The 26,893-nt window shown below is 43.1% G+C and overlaps 1 protein-coding gene across 3 annotated transcripts in view; it reads left to right on the top strand.

The window, feature by feature from the left end:
• The first annotated feature begins 16,993 nt into the window (after window positions 1-16,993).
• SLC18A2 (solute carrier family 18 member A2) overlaps window positions 16,994-26,893 on the top strand; it is a 59,710-nt gene continuing 49,810 nt past the window's right edge. For 2 of the 3 annotated variants that reach the window (XM_075935381.1, XM_075935380.1), the window contains exons 1-4: window positions 17,565-17,786; window positions 19,011-19,073; window positions 19,738-19,888; window positions 22,045-22,396. In XM_075935381.1, the coding sequence (XP_075791496.1) occupies window positions 19,768-19,888; window positions 22,045-22,396 (473 nt within the window). In that variant the 5' untranslated portion in view covers window positions 17,565-17,786; window positions 19,011-19,073; window positions 19,738-19,767. Of the gene's footprint in view, window positions 17,167-17,564; window positions 17,787-19,010; window positions 19,074-19,737; window positions 19,889-22,044; window positions 22,397-26,893 lie in introns of those variants that run through there. The other variant, XM_006111379.4, reaches the window with a different exon arrangement.

Here is a 26,893-nt window from a genome sequence, read left to right as displayed (position 1 = left end):
GTTATTTCGAAATAGGGTATTTTGAAATAGCAGCGGTCCGCGATTATGCAAATGAAGCATGGGAAATTCAAATCCGCGCTTCATTTGCAATTTCGGTCAGCTGCATTTGTATCCCTCTCTCGAAAGAGGGTGCAAGTGTAGACATACCCTATGATACCAGCATGTTTTCAGACAAAACCTCAGGAAGAAAGGACTGTGCCCCAGCGTAAGTCGGGGGAGGGGGGGGTAGGTGAAGAGTAGGAGATATTTGTTTATTTTGAACTTTATGCCCCATAACCAGATTGTTAGGAGGATTATTACTCAGAGAGAATCCAGTTTATTTTAGTTACTGAGACATAGTTGGGGCCATGAGGGGGCACCTAGTGCTAACTCTGTTACAGGCTCCCAAGAGAAGCTGCCTTTAGTCTCTTATCAAATCTCACATTTATAATTAAGTGTATTGTGCACTTAAAAATTAGTGTATTGCATTTCATTATAAAATATGCAGACATTTAATCAAAACTTTTATTTAATGTCTTGTATTTTGGCAAAAGTAACTATACCTCTTTACCTAGCAGTGTACATTTCTGTGTTTACATTTAGCATGTTTCACAGAGGGCTAAGGAAGACTTTTTTTATTCTAGTAATATAAATAAAGAGCCACAAAAGCTTTTAATCTCAGGGCTAGTCTAGTGTCTTTGTTGCTGTGTTACAGCCGTTTGATTTTCCTCATGCTCTGAATGCATCTCTGTGCTCTTATACCATAATTATTTCATTAGAATCTATAAGGCTATTGAATCAGCACAATAGTATTCAGCACAGGTGCTGGTCTAATGTTAACACATTGGGAATAATCACACTGCCCAACAGCCTGCATATCCTACTGGCCTCATACGGCTTGTTTGTTTTTCACCATTAATTTTACAAGGATAATACATTTAGGTTTTGTCTTGATAGCTGTTTATAGGATGCTAATATGGATTCATAGATCACAGTGAATGAAGATATTCTGAGAACACTGCTGTTGGCTGCCTTCTTGGGCCCATCCACATTAGATAAAGCAGCTATATTAGGGAATTATAACTGTGTTAGTATTGCTACATGTATATAAAGGAGACCATGCAGTACAGTATTGTAAATGTGTAGCATCCTGATCTTTATGAAGACAAACGTTAGCATGATTTGATCCCTTCCACACAGACAGAACCAAAGCTATATTATAGTATAACAGTGCTAGAGAACAGGCGCCACTGCTTTCAGTGGTGTTACACCCTCTTACACAAGGGCTGAATTGGGCTTTCATTCTAGAACATTACTTAGTTCAGCATATTCGTTATGCTGAATCCTGGGCTGGAATTTTAGCTTGTTTAAAGCGGATGTGTAATGGGGTGTGAGTCAGCACTCCAGTGCTTCCTTATGGCCCATATGGGAATTAGCTATGGGAGCCAGTGTGCCTTGTTCTGGTGGTGCTGTGCCCATCCCCACTTCTGCTCCTGGATGCATCTCCCTCGAAGAACTGTGAGGTCCTCTTCAGTGCCACAGCACTCCAGCCATGCCACATTGGGTGCTCCCCCCTTCCGGAGGACATCTCTGTAGTCACCATCCAGCCACTTCTCTCACTGGTGACTGCATTCTGCTGTTTAGACACTTTCCCAGTGGCAAGGAGTCGGACGGTGCATGAGGAGATCCAGGTCTGCCCACCACTCCAGGCCGCAACTCAGGGACACTGCAGATAGCAGCCATTTGCTGCATTCTCTCCAGCTGCTCACTCTATTTCTCTAGCTCGCTTCCCCACAGTCATAGCACCTTCTTCACCCTTACCTCAGGTGCTCAGGAGAAAGTAGGGCAACTAGCTAGTTATCTACAGTGCTTGTACATGAATGCAAGAAACCTGGGAAACAAACAGGAAGAATTGGAAGTTCTGGCACAGTCAAGAAACTATGATCTGAAAGAGGAATGTAAATGAGGCAAATCAAAAGTGAAAATGAAGTGCGGATTTAAATATCCTGTGCTTCATTTGCATATTCACGTCCGAAAGTGGGTCACTGAGGCAAGGTGGATATGGGAGGACTGGGGATTCCCTGGGAGGGGACGATCCTAGAGTGCAGAGGCACTGATTGAGGACATGCTGGGGATGAAAGAGCACCGTGGCCAGGAAGGGACATGGGCTGAATTAGCAGAAGACCTGCACCAGAAATGGAGACACTGACCTGCAGAGGACATGTTGAAGCAGGCGTGCTGATTCCCTGGTGGACTGCGTGGAGGTGCAGTGTGGGTGAGTGCTCGCCCTGTGACAGGCCACAACTGGTGTACCATGTCCAGTTTTGTACCCCCTACAGAAAGGATGTGAACAAATGGGAGAGAGTCCAGCAGAGGGCAATGAAAATGATTAGAGGTTTGGGGCACATAACTTACGAGGAGAGGCTGAAGGAATTAGTCTGCTGAAGAGAAGATTGAGGTAGGATTTGATAGCAGCCTTCAACTACTACTTAAGGCAGGGGTAGGGAACTGGATGCAGTCCAAGCTTGCCTGGATCTGGCCTCTGGCGCTCAGGGCTCTACCCCAGCATTGAGGAGCCTGCACTGGTGCTCCAGATCCCTATCCCCTCTCCACAGGGCTGGAGCCCACAAAATCTACTGGTCTGAGTCCCCATAGGCTCTGGTGTGCAAAGGGAATATGGGGAGTGCGTTTCTCCTTCTCAGTCAGGGGCCACATCAGTGAGGGTTTTTTTTGCTTCTCACTTGTGTTTGGCCCCCGACTGATTTTTTTGTGGGTCAATGGACCCTGACCCAAAAAAAGGTTCCCACCCCTGACCTAAGGAAAGGTTCCAAAGAGGATGGAGCCAATGGTGGCAGATGACAGAACAAGAAGCAATGAATGGTCTCTAGTTGTAGTGGGGAAGGTCTAGGCTGGCTATTAGGAAAGACAGCTTCACTATGGAAGTGATAAGGAACTGGAATGGGTTGCCTAGAGAGGTCGTGGAATCTCCATCTTTAGAGATTTTTAAGGCCAGGCTTGACAAAGCCCTGGCTGGAATGATTTAGTTCGGCTTGGTCCTGCTTTGAGCAGTGGGTTGGACTAGATGACCTCCTGAGGTCTCTTCCAAACCTAGTCTTCTAGACTTATAATTAGGAAAGAATTTTCAAAGGCAGTTCATAAACTAACCTTACTTAAGGAGCTAAACTGGGAACTGGCTTTTAGCTACCTGAGCAAATTTAAGGAAGACCAGTTAGTTATTGTGCGTTGAATGTCAAGTCTCCTCTTTATTTTTGGAGTATTGCTCAACACTGCATCTACAGTCACAGATTTGGTCATGCTCTCCCTGCAGGGTGGCCATGGGACTGTTGTGAAAAGAAATCCAGGTGTTTTAAGGCTCCAGAATTTGAACAGAGCTCATGCTCTTTCAGTCTTGGTGATCCTGGTTACACTGGGATCCTTCTGTCCAATATTACCGCTTGAGAATTGCAATCACATGATCCAAGCCAGCACTTGCCTTTGAAATCTGGATACTGAAGGAACAGAAACTACTGCTTCCCTTCCCCAGCCTGCCCATCATTCAGTTTGGCTCAATGTCTCTCAATGCTCCAAAGAGTGCACCAGTATTTAACTAATGCATGTAATAATATGGCTAACCACTATAAACAGAAAAAAATAGCTATTCTTTATAGTTGTAATGCAAACTCTATCATAGCTTTATATACATTAATGTGAACTTCCTAACATACCCAGAGGGCAGTGTTGGCTGCAAAGCCAGTTAAAGGGCAACAATTTGAACAGAAACATAACCAGTCTATATTAACACAGTTTGCATGTAATGACTGGATTCCTCTAAGCTCCAGGGATGAGAGAGATTGTTTGTCAGGTGCCTTTTAGTTGCAGACAAATTTCTGGAGAAAATAATTAGGTTTGTAACACTGGCCAGCGTGCCTTCCCATTGATCAGGGAGCTAATACTGGATTGCCCTCAGGGCTGTCAACTGCAAATAGAATACTAGCTCAGAGAGGACAGATAAAACAAGGTGTTATTTAGCCTGATCATTATCCAGCTTTTACTGGGCTTGGAAGATCTTCTCTTTTGTTAGATCAGCTAAATATGTCAAAACTAGACCTTACTTTCACTGAACTGTTGTAGGTGACATCAGAGTGTATAAACAATACCTTCCACTAATAGTACCTGTCACCAACATCTGGCTGTCTAATGGCTTTCTTGACAGATTCAAAAGATACGCATGGTAACTTCCATAATAATGCACCTCTTATTAGCCCTCGCTCTCAGAAGAAAAACGTTTGGGGCACCAAAAGCTTGCAGTCAAAATACCCAGGTGTCAAATCTCCACTTGCATCGTATCAGGGTTAGGGAGAAAAATACTCAAGAGAATCCAAAAACAGCATGACAACATTTGAAATGTTTTTGACAAACATTTCACAATGAATAGTAATAGAAAAGTAGCCGTGTTAGTCTGGTGTAGCTGAAGCAAAATGCAGGACTATGTAGCACTTTAAAGACTAACAAGATGGTTTATTAGATGATGAGCTTTCGTGGGTCAGACCCACTTCCTCAGTCTTCCACTATTTGATCTGAGGAAGTGGGTCTGACCCACGAAAGCTCATCATCTAATAAACCATCTTGTTAGTCTTTAAAGTGCTACATAGTCCTGAATTTTGCTTCATTTCACAATGATGCATTTCTAAGGGACAGCCCGATCATAACCTTTTTGCCAGAAAAGGTTTATAACTATGTGTCTGACAGGACAGAGTCTGAAGCCCTTAATGTAGGTCAATGGATGCCAGTGAAGTGTAGTAGCTAATCAAAAAGAGTTTTTTATAATTGTTCCTTAAAAAATGCAGCTCTAAGTTACAACATACATTCTTGGAAAGACTTAAAAAAACAATGAATAGTCTAGTAGCACCTTAAAGACTCACAACACATGTGGATAATATCATGAACTTTCATGGGCAAAACCCACTTTTTCAGATGACCGGAGTATAATAAGTCCAGATCCAAGAATAAATAAGGGAAGGAGGGAGGGAGGGGGGGGGGGAGAAGAGAATGTAAAAGGGGCGGAGAAAGAAAAAAGAGACAGTGAGTAGATAGTTCAAATAGTTACAAGAGGCTGTTAAGAATCATTAGCACCTCCATTGTTTGGTTGATTGGTTAAGTCATTAAAGGTGGAAGATAGTATGTGAGCCACCTCAGGTTCAGACCATTTGCATAAGAATTAAACTAGTGAATGAAGTTAAGTTCCAATCCTTCTCTGTGCATTTGGCTTGTGGAATTGGTCTGAAACAAAACGGTGACTCGGAGTGTCCAGGAAGATTAAAGAGTTCTCCAACAGGTTTTTGTGTATTGTCTTTTCGGAGATCTGATTTATGACCATTAATTCTTTCCTGTAGAGGCTGTCTAGTTTGGCCAATATACATTGCAGTGGGGCATTGGTGGCATTTGATGGCATAGATCACATTAGTGGATGTGCAGTTAAATGAGCCTCTGATTTGGTGGCTGATGTCACTGAGTCCAGTGATGAAATTGCTGGTACAGATGTGTGGGCAGAGTTCTCACCAGTGCTGATTGCAGGGGTGGGTTCCCGGATGTTTATGATAGAGGTGTGTTGCATGGTTACCAGAAAGAATTTGTTTGAGGCCTCTGAGAGTGAGGGGTCATTTTCAAGAATAGGTTATAGATTGTTGATAATGCGTTGGACGATTTTAAGTTGGGGGGATTAGTTATACTTTAAAGCAGTAAATCTTTGAAACCAATTTTCAGTGGATATTTTTGAAAATAGGCTCATTAGTTCAGTAACTGAATTATTAAAACTGTACTTCTGTATTTGTCTTAATTTCAGTGAGAGCCTGCAAAACATACAAATAAATTGGGATTTATTCTGTCATTACTGTATCTTAATATTCAGACAGGGAGTAATATATTGTTTACATAGTGATAATATGCTAACTTAAATACTATGGGTCAGATGGGGAAAGTGAGGGTTTCCTGCTCAAACTCAACCCACACTCCAAGAGTAGCTGGATGTTACAGCTAATGTGAACAGCAGCAAAATAGCTTAAAATGTAAACTTTCCATTGTCATCATTATACTAGAGTTAAGGTTTACTATTTCTTATATACTCAAAGAATTTCTGACTTTGCTGCAAACTTTTTCCCTAAACATCTGAAGGTTTTGCTACAAGGTAGACAGAACTGAAAAAACAAACAAAACACTTGGTTATAATTAACACCATTAGTCATTTTGTTTCAAGTCTGCATGTGGACACTCCTATGTCAGAATAAGGGTACTTTATTTCAAAATAACCTAATTAAATAAGTTGAATTGACAGTTTGAAGTGGAGCACTCTTATTCTGAAATAGGAGGGTTTGCACACAAAATTAAACTGAAATAACTACAAATGTGAATACAACTGAGTTAGTTATTTTGTTTCTATTGTACAAGCCTCAGTTTAGCTTTAAAAGACCTTTCATCTACTATATATTTGAGAGAATTTGTCTGTCTGTGTGTCTGTCTGTTTATTCAAGAACTACTAAATGGCAAGAATGAGGACCACCAAATTTGGTATGCAGCTTCTTCTTATCATAACTTAAAGCAATATAAGTGTTTGGTTGTGCCAGGAAAATAGCATGTGCCTGGAATTAAATTGCTTCTCATAAAACCATACTAAAAAGACATGGACTCATCAGGCAGGTGAAAGGGGCTGGCTGAGGGCATGTTCCTCCCATCTGGGACTGCCCCAGCCCCGAGACTCCTTGGAGAGGGGCTGAAGCTCCCCTTTTCTCCCGTCCCCAATTTGTATGGGAATATTGCTGGCTGTTCCCCTTCATCTGGGAGTGAGGGGAAAGTGCACATTCCTTGCTCTGGATGAGGAGCGTAGAGGCCATAGGAACCTGGACCTGCCCCAGACTCGTCACATGCACCCCTCCCCTAGCTGTGCCCACTGGAACTGCAATAGCCATGGAAAAGTGCTTCTCATCTCGCTCCAAACTGCTGTGGTGAGAGAGGACTGGGATAGTCCTTTCTCCCCAGGACAGCCTGCATACTGAACCTCTCTTCCCCAGAGCAATGATTTAAATGAAGCATCAGAGGGGTAGCCGTGTTAGTCTGTACATTAAAAAAATAACAACAACAATGAGTAGTCCTATAGCACCACACAGGGCAATCTTCACCTACAGACAACCCCCTAACCTGAAGCAAATGCTTTCCAGCAACCACACATCACACCCTAAATATACTCTTGGAACCTGCCCCTGCAATAAAACCCTTTGCCAACGCTGTCCACACATCTATGGGTATGTCTACACTACAAAGTTAATTCGAACTAACAGATGTTAGTTTGAATTAACTTTGATAGGCGCTACATAGGCAAACCGATAGTTCGAACTTAATTCGAACTAGCGGAGCGCTTAATTCGAACTAGATAAACCTCATTCTACGAGGACTAATGCCTAGTTCGAATTAAGTAGTTCGAATTAAGGGCTGTGTAGCCACTTAATTCGAACTAGTGGGAGGCTAGCCCATCCCAGCTTGCCCTGGTGGCCACTCTGGGCACTACCAGGGAAACTCTTCTGACCCCCTCCTGGCCCCGGAGCCCTTAAAGGGGCACAGTCTGGCTACGGTGCCTGTGCCAGGTGCAAGCCTGCCAGCATCCAGCCAGCAGACCCTGCACATGGCACGGCACGAACCAGCCACCCGCTACCACCCAGACCTCCGCCTCTTCCCGGGACCAGGCTGGTGGCTCCCAGGAGCCTGCCCGGGGCTGCAAGAGGTGGGCGCTCGCCTGGTCTTGTGTGGAGATCGTGGACCTCATCCACGACCTCCGCACTAGGCACAGGAAAGTGGCTGTCTAGGGCAGGATAGCTGCCAGCCTGGCCACCCAGGAGCAGGTTTGCATGAAAATCAAGATGGTCCAGTGAGACCCCCGACCCTGAACCCTGAGCTTAGAACATAAGAATGGCCGTACTGGGTCAGACCAAAGGCCCATCTAGCCCAGTAGCCTGTCTGCCATCAGCGGCCAACACTAGGTACCCTGGAGGGGATGGACCGAAGACAATGACCAAGCCATTTGTCTCATGCCATCCATCACCAGCCTTCCACAAACAGAGGCCAGGGACACCATGTCTACCCTCTGGCTAATAGCACTCCATGGATCCAACCTCCATGACTTTAACTTCTCTTTAAACTCTGTTATAGTTCTAGCCTTCACAGCCTCCTGCAGCAAGGAGTTCCACAGGTTGACTCTTTGCTTTGTGAAGAAGAACTTTCTGTTATTAGTTTGAAGTCTGCTACCCATTCATTTCATTTGGTGTCCTCTAGTCCTTCTATTATGGGAACTAATGAACTTTTCTTTATGCACCCTCTCCACACCACTCATGCTTTTATAGACCTCTATCATATCCCCCCTCAGTCTCCTCTTTTCTAAGCTGAAAAGTCCCAGTCTCTTTAGCCTCTCTTTATATGGAACCTGTTCCAAACCCCTGATCATTTTAGTTGCCCTTCCCTCTCCCACCCTCTCTCTTCCCCTCTCCCACCTCCTTTTCCCAGTCTCCCCGAGTTTTGTTCAATAAAGAAAGTTTCTATTTTTGAACACACGTGTCCTTTATTTTGTACATCAGGAAGGGGGGCTAGAGAGGGGTAAGTGGAAGGAGGTGAGGGATGAATGGGGTACAAGCCCCCAATGGGGAGGACTGGGGTGGCTCTGCGGGCTCCTCGGGGTGGAAGCTCTCCTGCAGCCACCCGATTGACCCCCTCCCTCCCCCGGATGGCAGCCTGCGGCAAGTGCAGCCGGGCTGATAGCCGAGTGCTCTGATGTGCCGAGTGTGGGCACTCAGGGCACTCTAAGCCAGGACTGCTTTGCAAGCGGGGAACCCCTGAGAACTGTCTGTCCAGGGTGGGGGTCAGGTCCCTTTAAGCACAGCCCTCGGCTAGCCTGAGACAGCAGCTCCACGCTCTAAGTCCTAAGTTAAGTTGGGGGTCACCGGCCCCCCCAACTTGCTGACTCCCCCTGCTGCCAGCTCTGCTTCTGGCCTAACTGGGTGGCCAGCCCCAGCCAGCCTCTGGTTCCCCTACCTAGCCTCAACAAGGGCTGCTGTAGACTCCCCGGATGTGCTGCTGTGAGCTCTCTGCGGGGGCTGCCATGGGCTCCTAGTATAAATGCTCATTCTGACAGTGCCTCTCTAGATTTGGGAATAAGCTGTGACCAGCTGGCTAACTCTGTATTTATAGCTCTCTAGCCCAAAGCACAAGGACTTTATCCCCCCACACACAATCCAATCAATTATGATCAGTCACCACACAAGGCAATTTTTACCTTTGACTCATTCATTTCAAACTCTCACACACTCACAGACTTCAAAGAGACTACCCCCAAAGCAACTAGTTCAAAGAGACTAGCTTTATTAGCTGGCTCTCACAGCAGTTACGTCCCTAATAATGAGATTCCAAATGTCCAAGGGACAGTGCTAATATACGTATTTTCCAAAACGTCTCCTTGTCTCAGTTCCTGGCACCATGTAAGGGATTTGCAGTTTCAAATGAAAGCTACTGCAATATGCTGTTTGTCTAATTTTGCATTATAGTTAGTTTTACATCTCATGCAATATGTGACAAAGCATGGCTGCCTGGGTGTGCTAGTTAATGGAGGAGAGTGTGAGGAACCTTCCTTCTTTGCTGACGTGCAGCCACAATACAAGACTGCAACTTAGTGAAGTCATTACAGCAGGAGGAGGGACCAGGTAACTGCTCCACTGAATGGAATATAGCCCCAAGGAGGCATGGTCTGCTGGATAATGGGTCTGGCTTAGCCTCTCAGCACAATTTTCTGTTGTGTGCAACAGATATGATATGAGATATGCATACAGCTCCCTTTTAAAGTAGAATGGATCTGGGCCACACAATGAGTCTAAGAACCTGGGTTATGACACACACATATTCATGGCCATATTCATGTAGAGCAAAATTTAACTCTAAATGTTGATTAATGATAACCCTTCCAAAGCAAAATGTCTCTTTTTTTCCTCCTCATATCAAAGAGAATTATGGTACCAGTATGCTACATGCTGCACTGCATAACACACTGCATATTCCAAAAGCATGTGAACTATGAAATATATTATTCAGGGATCTAATTACCTCCCATAGTTACTATTTATTAATGAGTACCACTGTACTGTTAGGTACAATGTAAAAATATTCTTGAGGGATCTACAGAGGTGAAAAAGTTAACAACGTTTTATAGTATTAGTGGAATAGAAACTGTGGCAGTATACTTGTTAGATAAGACTTGTTTTCCAGTTTAGTTCACTGGAAGGATTTATAACAAAATAACTTTCTCCCTTTAAAAATAATTGCAAATGACTAATTCCCATAATAGACTTCAGTGATTATGAATGATTGTAAATCAGTAAATGCAACAGCACAGTCTAGAAATAACTGTAAAAAGTAAAAGAGTGGCATTTTAACAATGGGGGGATTAAGTAGAGTTGCTTGTGAAAATTCAATAAGGTAGGAATATGAGGACTGTATTTGTGGATATATCCTGGGACCAAAGATATGTTCCTAAAGTAGGTTCCTCATTTGATACTCAATAGATAAAATGGCAATGGATGCAAGATGCTGTAACCCCCCCTCCCCCCCTCTTCCCCTGGGCCATCCTAGGCCCCACAATATCAGATAGCCACTCTATCACACTTCCATGAGTAATTCTGTTTACTTCAGTGGGATTAACTGTATGATCATGGGTTATAGGATTGGGCTCTTATATATTGTAATTAAAGTACAAATAGCTTCTTTCCTTTGTTGTGCCTTCATGTTTCCATTTACATTTGCCTGCTTCACTATACACTGGTCACACAGTCCAAGATTTGCAAAATTGGTGCTTCTAATTAGACTCCTAAAACCATATTTTAAAACCTAAATTAGTGTCCTAATGTTTTAAAATTGCTGAGCACCCTGCAGCTCCCAATGACCTTTGTGTGAACTTCTGAAAATCTGTCTTCTTAGGTGCCAAAATATGGACTCAAAAGCCTATTTTCTCTTATGTTTCTCAATTCCATGCACAACATAGGGCCTTCATCATCTTTGCTGGTATCCTGGTGCACTCATAACTTCTCAAGTCAATTTTGAGATTTCAGTTCTGCTTCTATTTTACATTTCCATGGTATCCTTGCTCTTCTACCTCATTGCCCAGGGCTCCTATCCAACACATGTCTTGTTATGATATTTAGATCTTTCCTCTATGTATGTCCTAGCCCTCTTTGTTTTTCTGTAATTTCCCATTCTACTGGTTTCTGTTTCATCCTCCTGAATTTTTCATGTGTGACTTTTCCTGGTCTGCAGTAATCTTCTTGCTCTGATATGTGCTATTTCCCTACCTTGATACAGAATTAGATCTCCTAGAAGAAAATGGCTTCAGACAGGACAACATTCCTCACATTTACATAATTAAGTAACTGAAGGTTTTTGGGTCAGAACTGGGAAAATATAGAATCCACACTCATAGAATCCACAAAATGCAGGCATGTCTAAAATGCTGATAGGAAATTAAGAGGGATGCAAAACTCTAAAGTAATCCTTGATGGAGACCCCAAATTTACTAGATAGGCTGTATGAATCTGTACTGCCTTTGGGTATCTATGGTGAACTTTTTCACTACCAGAAGAGGAGTTATGAGAGACATGGCAGTAATATACATCATTTCCTTTCCTTTTTGTGTGTAATACTTACATAAGCCATAAGAAATAACTCAGCAAAATGATACACCTGCCCACTGAATGTGGAAACAGCATGTTCATTGCCTAGGCCCTAGGGCAACATCCAGTTATGTATAGATGATATGTTGCTGCAGACAAATCTTCATCTACTGTTGAAATTTGGACTATTAAATAATTAGTAATGTTAATGTCATCTCTAGGTAGGTACTCATCTGCAACAGTAGTTACATGCTCAGTAGCAGTAACATTGACTCTCCTCTTTGGCTTTGCCTCTTTATTTGGCTCTTCTAATTCCATTGCATTAAACCGATTGATTAATTTAAGCAGTGCTTTCAATCTATCAAAGTCCAGGTGTGAAATATAAAGGGAGGATTGAGGCTCAAATGCCCTTGATTTCTTGGTCTCTGACTTTGTGTTAGTCAACCTACCTTTTAGCCCACTCTCTGAGGGTATGTCTACACTACAAAGTTAGTTCGAACTAACGGACGTTAGTTCGAACTAACTTTAATAGGCGCTACACTAGCGCTCCGCTAGTTCGAATTTGAATCGAACTAGCGGAGCGCTTAGTTCGAACTAGGTAAACCTCATTTTACGAGGATTAAGCCTAGTTCTCCATGCTCTAAGTCCTCCTCTTATGCCCTGCCAGCACTGCTTCCGGCCATCCTTAAGCCCTGTTCAGAGTCCACTCAACTAGTTTTTAGTTCTAGATGCGTTAGTTCGAATTAGCTTAGTTCGAATTAACTAATTCGAACTAAGTTAGTTCGAACTAGCGCTGTAGTGTAGACGTACCCTGATAGGTTATGAGGTGCTGTGCACATCCTCTGTGTTAAACTGATGACTCAACAGTTAATCTATTTCCAACTACTACTTTCCTTTGGAATAAAAGAAAGGACAACATTTTCATAACCACTTAAGTCATTTAAGAGTGTAGGTCCCATTGTTTTACACTGAGATTTGGGCATTCTCTTGAAAATGTTATCCTGAATCTTACTGAAAGATAATGGGACTTAGGATCCTAAGTGGCCAAGTCACTTCTGAAAATGAAACTTAAGTCACTTAAGTGCTTTTGAAAGTTCTACTCACGGTGATTCAGATTTTTAATAAATAACTGAATAATATTATTCAATCTGGATTGCAAAAATCCATTATACTTAATTTTTTCTATTATTCTTGAAATGATAGATAATATAAAAGATCAAAGCTAAGAAAATATTTTAAAATATGAGATTTTGACTAAATGTTTTCTTGACATTTCAAATACCAACAACTGGAGGAAAAGTTCACGAAATTTTAACCCATATTTTTCAACAAAGCACTTATGTCACTAAGCAGTTGCATAACAAGTAAAATCTTAATAGTAAAAACTAGCCACAAACATGCTCTCAAATTCTCCCATCAGTTCAGCTTGGTTGTCATTTTCCTTGTTGCTTGGTGTAAGTGAACATTTAACATCTTTTTTAAATTCATACAAATATTCATTGAGGAACATGGGTTCCTGGCCTGGTTGGCTTTAGTAATTATCACAATAAAAATGGTAAACAATAATATCTGTGCATGAGTAAATATAGTTGCATGCAAATATATGTATTTATGTGCAATCATAGCCACTTCTATAAAAAATGATGGCATACCCACCTTTATATGTATTGATGTTGTGTGTCTGGCAGTCAAAATATTAAGCTGTCCAGAGGCAACGAGAGTAGGAGAAAGAGAAAGGCTGTCATTTAAACTGTAACAACACAGAGTGGTCAGAGATTGTCAGTGTGAAGAGCAACATGGAAAAGAAGAGAGAGAAGAGAAGAAGGAGAAAATGCTCTAGCAGAAGACATTTTATTTGGAGATGTTTATAACATGGTCTCATGAGAGCTTATTAGAGAAACATCATTGCTTCTCTATCATCCGTATGACATGTAGTACTGTGGGAAACAGGTCTACTTGAAGAGTATGTAGGACACAGAGAGGTTAATTGTCCTCTGAAAAATTCTGTGAATACAAAAAGATACAACTCCTCCTTTTCCTGAAGTAATATTCCCATTGACATGTCATTAAAATTCACCCCTTATCAATGCCATTATCTGCTATTCACAGTACCTATCACATGTATTTCCCTTTCTGCACTGAATTCAATGGGACTTCAACTGAATAAAGTTACTTGCATATGTGTTTTCAGAAAGGGGTTCAGTAATTGGAGAGCAACCTCTTTTTCATCACTAAAGTCAATGATGCTGTTTAATGTATTTGGAGGGCAAAGAAGAAAGTCATTATCCCTCATTGGAAGGTTAGGATTTTAATCCTAAGTGTAAATGTGACTGAGTCCTGTAGTTTCTAGTTAGGAAAGCCATGCAAATATGCACAAAACATCTCAACAGCTCATACAATAGGACGATGTATTGGAATTCAATATCTATAACAGAAAATATCATTTCATACATCAGAATATAAATTATGTAAGAGTTCCTGGTAGAATAGATCAGTGTAAAATTAAAATTACTTTTGTGGAAACAGAAAAAAATGCTGGAATACTTTGAACACAATTCCATTACTATTAATTACTGGACAAAGCTTTGAATATATAATGAAAAATATACTTTACTAAAATGTACCCCTAACTACAGAGACCTACTAGAAGGTGTTTTCATTTACGTCAGTGGCAGTTGGATGAGAGCCCAAGAGAGTAATTTAGACCACATGATGAAAACCTTATTCACTAAAATCTGAAACTGTATTGCTAGGAAGTCTCTGATATAGAGGCAGGAGTAGACATGTAAAACCTAAAAGATTTTAAAAGTCTCAGAAGGGTAGCTGTGTTAGTCTGTAACTTTAAAAACAAGTAGTCCTGTAGCACCTTAGGGTATGTCTACACAGCAAAGTTATTTTGAAATAACAGCCCTTATTTCGAAAGAACTTTCCTAGCATCTACACAGCCAAACTGCTATTTCAAAATAAATTCGAAATAGCAGAGCACTTATTTCAAATTTGGTAAACCTCATTCCACGAGGAATAATGCCAAATTCAAAATAGCTAATTCGAAATAAGTGCTGTGTAGACACTTATATCGAAATAGGGGGCCTCCAGCCTTCCCAGGTGCCCCGGTGGCCACTCTCTCCCTCCCCTCCTCCCTGGAGCCCTTAAAGGGGTAAACTCTGGCCACAGTGCCCAAGCCAGCTCCAAGCCTGCAAGCACAGAGCCAGCAGTCACTGCCCCTGACCCAGTGGCCCCAAAACATGAGCCAGCAAGCCACTGGCAGCCAGCCCTTCACCTCTCCCCAGGAGCAGTCTGCCAGCTCCCAGGAGCCTGTCAGGGCCCGGAGAAGGCGGGCACCTTCCTGGTCCACAGCGGAGATCATGGACCTTATTCAGGTTTGGGGGGATGCCCCCAATGTCCATGATCTCTGTACTAGATGGAGGACCGCGGCTGTCTATGGCAGGCTAGCTGCCAGCCTGGCCACCAAAGGCCACATGCGAACCCAGGAGCAGGTTCGCATGAAAATCAAGTTGGTCCAGTGAGACCCATAACCCAGAGCCCTTCTTCTTCTTGCTTCCCCCTTTCAGCTCCTTCCTCCCAGTTTTCCCTCTCCCCTCTCCCACTCTCTTTCCTCCCCTTTCCTGCCTCCTTTCCCCAGTCTCACCAGAGTTTCAATCCTCCCCCCGTTTTGTTAAATAAAGAAAGTTTGTGTTTATGAAAATATGTGTATTTTATTTGACATCGGGGGGGTTAGGGAGGGGTAGGTGGAAGGATGTGAGGGAGGAATGAGGCACAAGCCCCCAGTGAGGCAGACCAGGGAGGCTCTTAGTGTTCCTCAGGATGGAAGCTCTCCCGCAGGGCCTCCTGGATACTGACACCCCCCCGATGGACCTCCCAGATGGCAGCCTGCAGCAAGTGCAGCCAGGCTTGCAGCAACGTGTCCATGAGAAGCACCAGAGTGCCCATAGGCAGCTCTGGCTCCATGTAGCAGAGTGTTGTGATGTTCCAAGTGAGGGCAACCAGAGCGCGCAGAGACAAAACTGCTTTGCCGTCCCTCATCGATGTAGGCAAGCAAGCAGGGAAACCTGAGAACTGGCTGTCGGGGAGGGAGGGGGAAAGAGGTCCCTTTAAGCACAGACCTCAGATAGCCTCAGGCAGCAGCCACACAAAGTAACTCCTGACCTTAAATGCGATTCAGAGTCCACTCAGTGTGGACGCATTATTTCAAAATAGCAAAACACTATTTTGAAATGCATTTTGTGTGTAGATGCGTTATTTCGAAATAGTTTATTTCGAAATAACTATTTCAAAATAAGATATTTCAAAATAATACTGTAGTGTAGCGAATAACAATAATATATATAGTCTGAGATGAGCTCATCTGAAAAAGTGGGCTTTGCCCACAAACGCTCATGATACTATATATTATTATTCTTAGTCTCTAAGGTGCCGCAGGACTAATTGTTCCAAAAGGATTTTTTTTTCAACAAATTTTCCAGTGAAACCTGCATCATTTAAAAAGACTCATCTGCTCAGAAAAGGGCACAACTTGATCAATTAACTTTGTAAACCTGGAAGAGCTGAGGTGTGCAACCCAGCCTAAGAAACAACCTGCTTCTCTAATAATGCCATCAGTTTTAAGTTAGAGATTCTCAAACTGTGGCCGGTGGGCTAATTCTCAGTGTAATGGGGCTCGCCAGTCAAATCTGAGTGGTGCAGCCCCTACTTCTGCCATAACCATGTCCACATCATCACACTCCCACCAAGTCTGATATCCCCTCCCAGGGGGTAATCCCCAGTTGAAAAGCTGTGATCTGCGAGGAGGAAGAGGCTACAATGAAGTTTTGCCTGTGGGGGCAGAGTGTCTTGGATGCTCTCTAGGGCTGTGTCCAGACTCAGGGTTTTTTCCGGGAAAAGTAGCCTTTTTCCGAAAAAACGTCACCTGCGTCTAGACTGCAGCCGCGTTCTTTCGAAATTAAATCGAAAGAACGCGGCTTTTCTTTTGACGGTGGTAAACCTCATTTCACGAGGAAGAACGCCTTTTTTCAAAAGTGCTCTTTCGAAAAAAGGCGTTCTTGAATGCAAACGGGTTTTCAAAAGAGAGCCTCCAGACTGCCTTTCGAAAAAGCGGCTTGCTTTTTCGAAAGTTCTGCTTGCAGTCTAGATGCTCTTTTTCGAAAAAGCCTCTTTCGAAAGAGGCTTGCAGTCTAGACATAGCCTAGGTATGCCGAGAAACTGAAGTGGTTGGAAAGGGTTACCGAGAAACAATGTTCTGTGAGAAGCTTATGCAGGCTATCTCGCTCACTCTTGCCAATTCCTCTATTGTGTTATTGTTATCCTTAACTCTATCCCGCAGCAGAGCGCCTCTGCCCTGCCGCCCACGCCGGGGGACAGACGAGTCTTCCTACGCCAGTTTGCCCGGCAGTTGCCTTCTTCCCTGGCCGCCAGCCTGCCTCGCCCAGCCAGTTCTCGGGGGCGCGCCCAGCCCAGATCGCAGCAGCGCTTTAAGGTCAGTAAAAACTTTGTGATGCCCTTTCCCCTTCGCGCGCGAAAAGTGGGTCCGTGTCACGCGCGGCACTGAGGGTCTGAAGCAAAAAGCGGGTTTCAGGAAGGGCCCTCCCAAAGCTAGCCAGCCACCCGCCCGCGTGCCGGGGCCAGGTGGGCGAGCCTGGGCACTAACTGCAGGAGCGCCCTGCGGGACAGCCCCAGAGCCTCTCTCGGTGCGGCTGGCACCGGGAACCAGCAGGCTCCCCATCAGTCCCTGACTCCCAGCCGCCGCCCGGGCGTTAGGGGGCCTCTGCTGGGAGAAAAACGGCTCCCTCTGCTCCCAGGCGTCTAGCTCTGCTCGCTGTGAGGGGCAGTCCCGCCGCTGGGGCCGGGCGGGCGCTCGCTCCCCGCCGCGTGGGGCACAGGAGCTTGGGTTGGCGGCGGGGCTTGCCCGGGGCAGGGCGCGCGGTAGCGGGTGCCTTGGCCCGGGGGCGATAAGCATCGCTGTGACGTCAGGGAGGAGGCTGCTAAGTGGCGCTGCCCAGAGGCGCTCGGGGCTTTTGGCGCCGCTCGCCCGGCCCAGCAAGAGCCGCGGAGAGCGAACAGCGGCCGGTACCGGCGGCAGCAAAGCAGCCTTGCTGGGTAAGCGCCCGCGCGCCTGGCGCCACGGCAGGGGGGCGCCCCGGGGTGGGGGGACAATGGGCGGTATCGGGGCAGGGGGCAGTGGTGCCGGAAGGAGAGCGGGAGGCAATAGTGGCGGGTGGCAGGGTAAGCGCGGGGGGGGGAGGGGGGTAGTTCTGGTGGAGGAAGAGTCGGGGGTGGGGAGAGTCCGGGGGCAGGGGCGGTGGGGCGGTGGGAGGCTGTGGTGGCAGGGGGGGAGAGTTGGTGGGGCAGGGGTGGTGGGGCGGTGGGAGGCTGTGGTGGCGGGGAGGGGGGGAGTCCGGGGGCAGGGGCGGTGGGAGGCTGTGGTGGCGGGGGGGGGGGAGAGTCCGGGGGCAGGAGTGGTGGGGCGGTGGGAGGCTGAGGTGGCGGGGGGGAGAGTCCGGGGGCAGGAGTGGTGGGGCGGTGGGAGGCTGTGGTGGCGGGGGGGGGGGGGAGAGTCCGGGGGCAGGGATGGTGGGGTGGTGGGAGGCTGTGGTGGCGGGGGGAGAGTCGGGGGGCGGTGGGAGGCTGAGGTGGCGGGGGGAGAGTTGGGAGGCGGTGGGAGGCTGTGGTGGCGGGGGGGGGGGGAGAGTCCGGGGGCAGGGATGGTGGGGTGGTGGGAGGCTGTGGTGGCGGGGGGAGAGTCGGGGGGCGGTGGGAGGCTGAGGTGGCGGGGGGAGAGTTGGGAGGCGGTGGGAGGCTGTGGTGGCGGGGGGGGGGGGAGAGTCCGGGAGTAGGGGTGGTGGGGCGGTGGGAGGCTGTGGTGGCGGGGTGGGGGGGAGAGTCCGGGGGCAGGGGTGGTGGGGCGGTGGGAGGCTGTGGTGGCGGGGGGAGAGTCGGGGGGCGGTGGGAGGCTGAGGTGGTGGGGGGAGAGTCGGGGGGCGGTGGGAGGCTGTGGCGTCGGGGGGGGAGAAAAGGGGGGCAGTGGTGGCGGGCAGAGACTGAATCCTGGCCAACGGGTGTGTTGTCCTTCGCTGAGACTTGCACATCTTGTGCAAACCTCGCTCCAACCTCCCAGCTGCCTGGTGGTTCAGAAACTAGAGCGAACCGTGAGCTGAGCTCCGGCTGGTAGCAGCTTCTCCCGGGGACAGTAAAGCATTGGAGCCGCTGATTGAAAAGACCGGTTCCCATTTATTACTCGGCCACCAGAGCAGAGTGAATGGGAGCGGCTGAGTTGGAAAGCGGACAGTTTGACGCTCTTATTTTACTGCATATTCACTCCAGGTGCTGCCTTAATCCTCCTGAGGTGGGGCTCTCGAGAACAGCTCGGCCGCAATCTGTTCGGAGGTAAGCAGGCAGGGGGCAGATTGAGTCCGGTGACTGGAGTACAATGTACCAGCACCGGTGAAATGGTCCCCTTAGTCCCTGCAGAATCTAAGCTTTCCTTAAAATAATAAGCTTCTGGCCCGTAAGGTTCTGAAGTCGTTGTAAACACGGACCCAATGCAGGGATGAGTCTGCATGCGGAGAGAAGGAAATTGCTCTACACCTCCGCTGTTAGTGGGGAGGGTCCCAACCACACCAGAATGGCTGTGATTCCTCTGTGCAGAACCGATGGCTGGGGGTGCAAAGGACACGAGGCGGGAGTGAAGGGCTGAGTATCTTTTTGATGCAGTAAAGAGTAAATCTACAGAGGAGTAAGCCTCCACCACATACTGGGGGAGGTGGGATTCATCCTCTTTCAATTTACAACACATAATGACAGTTTGAAGTCAGGATTTAACTGATCATTTTGAGAGAAACATCAGGCTTGTCTAGGATTGTGGGTAGAGATCTAACCAGGCCTCTCCCTCCCATCCTAGAGAGTAGAAAATAAACTAAACATGGTGGTCTACAAAATTCCCATGTTGCTAGAAATGGTGAAACAAACCTGCACCAGCTTAAGGAGCCAGGAAAGCAACAAGGAGACAGCTTTTCCTCTATTTACCTAACTCTCCTTTATATGTCTGCAGTTCAAGTCGTTGTCTGAGGGAGCCTGTGCCATGGCTTGGAATGAATTCAATATTCTCAGTTGGTTCAGGGAGAGTCGGCAGTCCCGAAAACTAATCCTGCTTATTGTTTTCATTGCATTACTTCTGGACAACATGCTGCTAACTGTAGTGGGTATGTGGAGCCCTTTCTTTCCAATTTACTCTAGCACTACAGCCTCTCCAGTGGATGCACTGAACAGTCCTGTACATCTTCTGCAAGTTTGATTGGTGTTTCTTTCAAATAGTACATTCTCTGCAATACATTTTTTCAAATTATATATGAAATATTCTAGATACATCAGTTTATATTTATAAAAAAATATAGGATAATTGTCTAAAAAGTTCAGCAATTAGTAGTAAACAGCAGTTTATATTTATAAAAAAAATAGGATAATTGTCTAAAAAGTTCAGCAATTAGTAGTCAAAAGAAATTATCTGTCATTTTCTAAAGTATTTTTAACTGTGCTGCATTTTCTTTCCTCTGTGGTCATGCAAGCCAAAATGATAGGCTAGATAACACTTAAGAAATATGTTTCCCTATGATTGTTCCTGTGCACTTGCCCCCATCGTCATCGCTCTTATGATTTTCGTGGCAAAACAATATTTATTCAGACTAATATGAAAGCTCTTTAGATAGATTTTAAATAACTTACACAACTAGATTTAGTAAAATCAGCTTTGATCAGAACAAAGATTATGGGCCCTACTGTGCATCACTGAAATCAATAGCAAAACATCTATGGTACAGAGACAGGATATAACCACGTTTGTGGATAGAATACTTAGTTAAAAATGAGATTAGAGTTCAAGTTTCTTGAATATTTTTAACTGGTTGTTTTAGAAGTCCTCATATTAATGTACATTTGTATTCAAAAATGCAAATTAAAAAAGTCAAACCAACGTAAAGTATCAGTTTGTTCTTGTATTATATATATGTACACGTGGGCTACATCTACAATATGAGTTTTCTCTGCAAAAAATATGCAAACGAGGAACTCAGTTGCATGAATTGCAATCTCATTTGCATATTTTCTTCCGATCTGTTTTTGCGCAAAAACAAGCAGTGTGGACGTTTTCTTTTTGAGCAAAACCCCCTTTTTTCCGCAAGATTTTCACAAAAAGAAAACATCCACAGTGCTTGTGTTTGAGCAAAAACCCTAGTGCAAAAATGGATCCGCAGAAAATATGCAAATGAGATTGCAACTCATGCAACCGAGTCCCTCATTTGCATATTTTTTGCCAAGCAAACTCGTAGCATAGATGTAGGGAGTGTACAGATTTGACACCTTGGGCTATGAGATGGCAGTTTTACACTAAATTCCATATTGATTTCATTAGGGAGTTCAGCACAGTATGGCTTCTAATGAAAGGATAATATATATTTTGGCAAGTAATTTCTTTTTTTAAAGGAAAAATGTTCTCTTATATTAATTTCATTGGTTGTTCAGTAACGATGTTAGATCTTAGGTTTGCTAGAAAAATATATTTCAGAACCATATATAGATTGACTTTTGCAAGAGGCAATTCAAGTTAATAATGGTTAGTTTTTTCACTAATATTTCCTGACTAAAAATTACTATCTCACCTGCTTTTACTATTTTGAAAATATTTCCTTTACTATATATTAATCCTGTTAGGATACATCTAATATCTTTAAACATGTACTAAATGTTACTTTTAAATTACATTCTTTTATGTGAACTTAAAAAGCCCACCAGTGAAAAGCATGAACATCAATATTAGATCTCTATTAAATATAAAATATTTCCCTCTTAATAGTGTTATTTATACCAACATTTATTGAGCATAGTATGTTTTATTGGGAGTTTCCTTTGGTGTAAATGTCTTGTTAGATCTGTAAATGTTCTTTGTAAAAGCATCACACAACAAGACTGCACAAAAAGTGTCTTGGGGTTTCCTCACATGTTCTGCCCTTCAATAGTACTTGTGTAGACAGCTTACATTCATGCCAATGAACATAAACTGAATATTTATGGAAAAGACTTACAGAAATTGGTCATAACTGCACTACCTAATTATAATTCAGTGTAGTCAGTGTTTTTCCCTGGCATAACTTTTGTTGTTGCAATTCTTTTCTGAAAGCAAAAACAAAAAACCAAAAAAACCCAAACCCTTATAAAACAAACTACTTATCTCTGTTCTATTCAGCAAACTCCTATTTTTATTTCTTCTATTATATTTCCTGTAATAAAGTGTGATAGCTAATGAAATTATGGTATTTATATACAACAGATGTCAACTTACTTACATACTATGTTTGATTTCCAGTGCCAATAATTCCCAGTTACCTGTACACCATTGAACACCAGAAAAATGTAACAGAACCCCCGACTATGAGACCTGAGAGAGCTGCCTCAACCATGTCCAGTTTTCAAAGCATCTTCTCCTATTATGACAACTCCACAATGGAAACTGGAAATCGTTCTGCTAGGACAAGATGGAGAGATTTGTATGGTACTCACACAGAGCAAATGATGGTAAATGTAACTAATACACCATCTGATTGCCTGACAGAAGACAAGGACCTGCTAAATGAAAATGTTCAAGTTGGTTTATTGTTCGCTTCTAAAGCCACTGTGCAGCTGATCACAAACCCTTTCATAGGACCAATGACAAACAGGTATGTTGTTTCTTGTTATACTGTTTGCATTTTATACTAAGATTTTACTATAATCAGTATTTCAAATAAAGATTTGTTTTCTTTTTCTAAGTTGACAACTCCCTGGAGTTTTCATTTCATTTATAGCCACTGAAATATGTTTGACTAGCACATCTGCTTTATAATTAAAATCTTTTCAAAGTAAACTTAAGTATCATGCTTGAACCATTTTTCTACTTTAATAATCATCCAATTTCTCTGTCTCTCTCTTTTTTTCTTTTTACTCCTAAGTCTGTGTATCTTTATAGAAGCTTTTATTGAAAGGGTCAGTCAAATTCTTTGAGCACGGCCAACATAAATACTACATTACTTGGCCAGAAAGATAACATGGTTTACTAACTACAGCCAGATCATTGTGAGTAAACCTATAATGTGATAAAGTTATAGGCAGCTTTGAAGTTGAAGTTGTAGGCAGCGTTCACATTCCTGCACCTTCCCCCCCATGCGTATGCTGTAGAGACTTTTTATTTATAGTGCATCTTGAGAATCTAGGACTGTTGTTAATGTTCCATGAGCTCATAGCGAGGGAAAAAATGCAAAGCTGTGCTTGACTTCAGTGGGATAGAGCGCAAAGCTATTGTATGTATTCTTGATGCTTTCTTGTTCCATCATTAAATTATTATATAAATCCTCAGCTGGTGTAAATTGTTTCACATTATTAAAATCAGTGGTATCACACTGATTTATTCTAGTTGATATTCTGGTCCAATGACTTCATACAAAGTACATTTCTGTGGATGTCAGATATATGGAAAGGAAGTGTGTTTAACGTTTTCAATTTACTTGAATGGAATTAGAACCACAGCTATGGTTATTCATACTATATTAGTATTCCATCAATGAAATTCCAAAAGAAAATAAATGAAACACTGCTGTTCTTTGTTTGGAGATAGAATATTCATAAATTTAGTTTCTTTTAAGCATTTGGTGTAAATGGAGCAGACTAAAGGTTATTTTATTGATGATAGCTAACATAATACAAAATTGTAGTATAATAAGGGACATGATGGATATGTGGACAGGAGTGCCATGTGAGCAAAGTACAATACTTATAAGCTTGAAAGATTTCTTTAACAATTGTGGTTGTTTCATTATTATGAAAATGAACATCATTTTAAAGCCCTGTTTTAATGTTAATGATTTTGTGCAATGTTCCCCATTGAAGCATTTATTTCAATCCCTGGGCATAATACAGTGACATGTTACCTAATCAGTAAGATGTATGAGACTATAGGATCTCTGTGTACAAGGTTACTTTTCATTTTGTTAAAATTCAAAGCATATTTTTTTGTGTTTTATATGTAAGCTGTTCTTTCAGCAAATTGTTTTCTGTCTGGAAAGTGTTCTTTGGCAAGCTCTCTATTATGTTACCCTGGTTAGATGGTTTTCTTTTGTTGGTGCATGCATTGCTTCTCGTATATGCCAGTTATACAAACAATCAAAACATGTTTGCTTCTGAAATCAAAACTGATACTCTTCTTAAATCTTTGGGCTTGTCTATACACAGAAGACGTAACCATTTACATTTTTAGTTTTAATCTTATACAGTATAGCTATATATACCACAAGCAGGGTTTGCACTTGTCAAATCTTCCATTACATGTGTGCAAGTTTGTGTTTTTAGATCAGCCTTTAAACAAAAATCTCTCACTTCACCTCACACTCCTTCCCCCCACTTTTGCAAAAAATTTAGTATAACTACTTAGCAGAAAAAATTATTTTTGTTAATTTGCTGATAAGCAACTCTTATCAGGTTATTCTTCCTTGGTCGTCATCATAATAAGGGTGGCATGTAGACTGGTACATTCAGATACTTTCGTAAAAAAATAGTCCTCTTTTATTAATATGACACTTAGATTTTTTTTGTTAGTGGTCAGTTTAAGTGGCCACACTTTAATACAATTTATGTAATTTCTTTAGAAAACCTACACTGTGGAAGTGCTCGCAAGAAAGACTGTTCATAAAATACAAACAGCTATGCACCCATAATTATGCATACAAAGTCCTGATGCAGCTATGCGTTGGAGTAGCATTGCTTTTGTGAAGGATACTGGGGGTGGGTACTGCTGGGGCACAAAGTCTCCCTGGTGAGCTGCTGTGGATCTCTAGAGATCTGCGTGGGTCTCTGGGATCCACTAAGTTTGAGAATGGTCCACCTAGCTTTTGGTGGTTGTTAACATGGCTAGCCTCTGCTTTCCATCAGGCTGATCTAGGGAGTGCTTTGTGAGAGGTTACATACTGAGATTTCCTCCTCTACACTTCTTGGACATTTTCCAATAGGAGGGAGTATGGGCCATTCCATTACCTACCACATTGTGTATGGGTAGTGTAAAATGTATGATTAAGTGTTAGAGCCAAACAAACAGTATATTTTAAAAATATATAGAAAAGAATGTCATCATAACACAAAACTTCTAACTTTCATCCATAGAGTTGTTGTAGTTTCATATATAATTTTTACCTTGACCTCAGTATCTAAATACCATCTTTTGAGGGATGTTTTAAGTAAAATATCATCAATTCATAGAATAATAGAATACTAGAACTGGAAGGGACCTTGAGGGGTTCCCTGCACTTATGACAGGACCAAGCATCATCATACTTGACAGATATTCATTATCTCACAGAAAGTTTTTTGGTGAATTTATAATAGAGCATGTTCTCTCTCTCGCTTTCTAAATTGAATAGAAAGTTTAACAATATTGAATTATTATATGTAGAATTGGTAGCATTGTCTGTAGTTGAATTTGCCACAGATTTCTTATTATAAAGACCCTCTTAAGTTGCCTTTAACTTACTCAAACTAAATTGTTCTGCCAGAACTTTTCCAGGCTGAAATTTTTTGGAAAGTTTCTGCAGAAATGGTTCTGCCGTTTTCAAGAGCAGGATTAGGGAAAAATGTTTTGTTCATGTTAAAAAAGTCTTATAACCTTCTGCTTGAGAAGCTCAGCATGTTTTTCTCAAGACCTGCATGTTGCATTTTTGTTTTTTCGATCACTGTGAAAGAATTATATTTATTTTGGGTGGTTGTTTAGATTTTATGAAGAAATATACACTTTAAGCACTCAGATTTGTACCTGATGCAACAGATGATTATATTAATGTCACTTTGCAGCTATAACAAGCTTTCTTTTACTTGGATATAGAATTTTTCAGGATTTTTTCCATCTTTTTTCTTTTATGCAGTTATGTAGTAATTTTAATTTTTAATTACTAGATTAGTGAATTAAAGGTGTGAGTGATTCTAACTAATGGCTGTCATATAGTCCAACATCATTCCATGGACAACTGGCAAAATATGGATATTCCTAAGAGAACTGTGCCAATATTATTTTGCCTGATCTAGTTTACATTCAGCTAGTATGGAGAATACTAAGGGTACATCTACACTACATGCTTATTTCGGAATAAGCTATTCCAGAAGATATATTCCGAAATAGCTTATTTCGAAATAGAGCATCCACACTACAGAGATGCCTCAAAATTAGTCCAAGGCAGGCTCCCCTAATATGGATGTGCTATCTCTATTTAGAGCCCCAGGAAGCACTGGAGAGAAATTACTTAGAATGGCCCTGGTGAGGAACTATTTTAAAATAGCTTCAGTGTGGATGTTCCACTGCTACTATTTTGAAATAGCTATTTCGGAAGAAGAGTTATTCGTCATGGAATGAGGTTTACAGAAGTCAGAATAAGCCACTCGTTATTTCGATATTATTTTGAAAATAATGGAATGGCTGTGTAGATACTCTCATTGTTATTTTGGAATTACGCTAAATATTCTGAAATAACAGTACAGTGTAGATGCACCCTAACAGTGCAGTGCAGTCAAGATAAGTAAGACTTGTATGGATCTTGGGTACATATTTTGTTCACTAGCCTGCTCCAAAGCCTGCATTGTGCTGTCTTATCTGAGATTATGTCTACACTACACTATATTCAACTCTGAGCTCCCAGATGAGAGCTGTGGGCCTGAGGTTTCTGTTCTCCAGCAGGGAGATCTACATCTGGAGACCAGTCAGCTGCCATGCTCCCAGCAGGGAGCCACTACCCTGAGGGGCAGAAGGGCTTTCAACAGAGTGTGTGGTTTTCAGATGGCAGCCCAAGCTGGGAGCCTGGTGGCAGCCCAGTCTGGAGTGAAGATCCAAAGCCAGCTTAGTGTCTACACACATATATCACCTAACTACACCAACTTAAGTCCTATGCTTCTCATCGAGTTAGTTTTATTATGTCAGCATAGCAGAGGAGTTACACAGGTGGAACTGTGTGTACAATGCCACAGTTTTGTTGATGAAAGCTGACTTTTTTCCAACAAATTGTGTAGCATAGACCAGGTCTTATACTCTCACCTAGGGATGTAAAGGGTTAACCAGTTACCTGGTAAGCCTGCACCTTACTGGCATGCTTACTGGGGTAACTGGTTAACTAGCCGGGGGGAGGAGAAGAAGGCTGGTCTGGCTG

This window comes from Pelodiscus sinensis, chromosome 8, assembly GCF_049634645.1.
Source record: "Pelodiscus sinensis isolate JC-2024 chromosome 8, ASM4963464v1, whole genome shotgun sequence".
Classification (NCBI taxonomy): domain Eukaryota; kingdom Metazoa; phylum Chordata; order Testudines; family Trionychidae; genus Pelodiscus; species Pelodiscus sinensis.
This window is presented reverse-complemented; position numbering and strand designations above follow the sequence as displayed.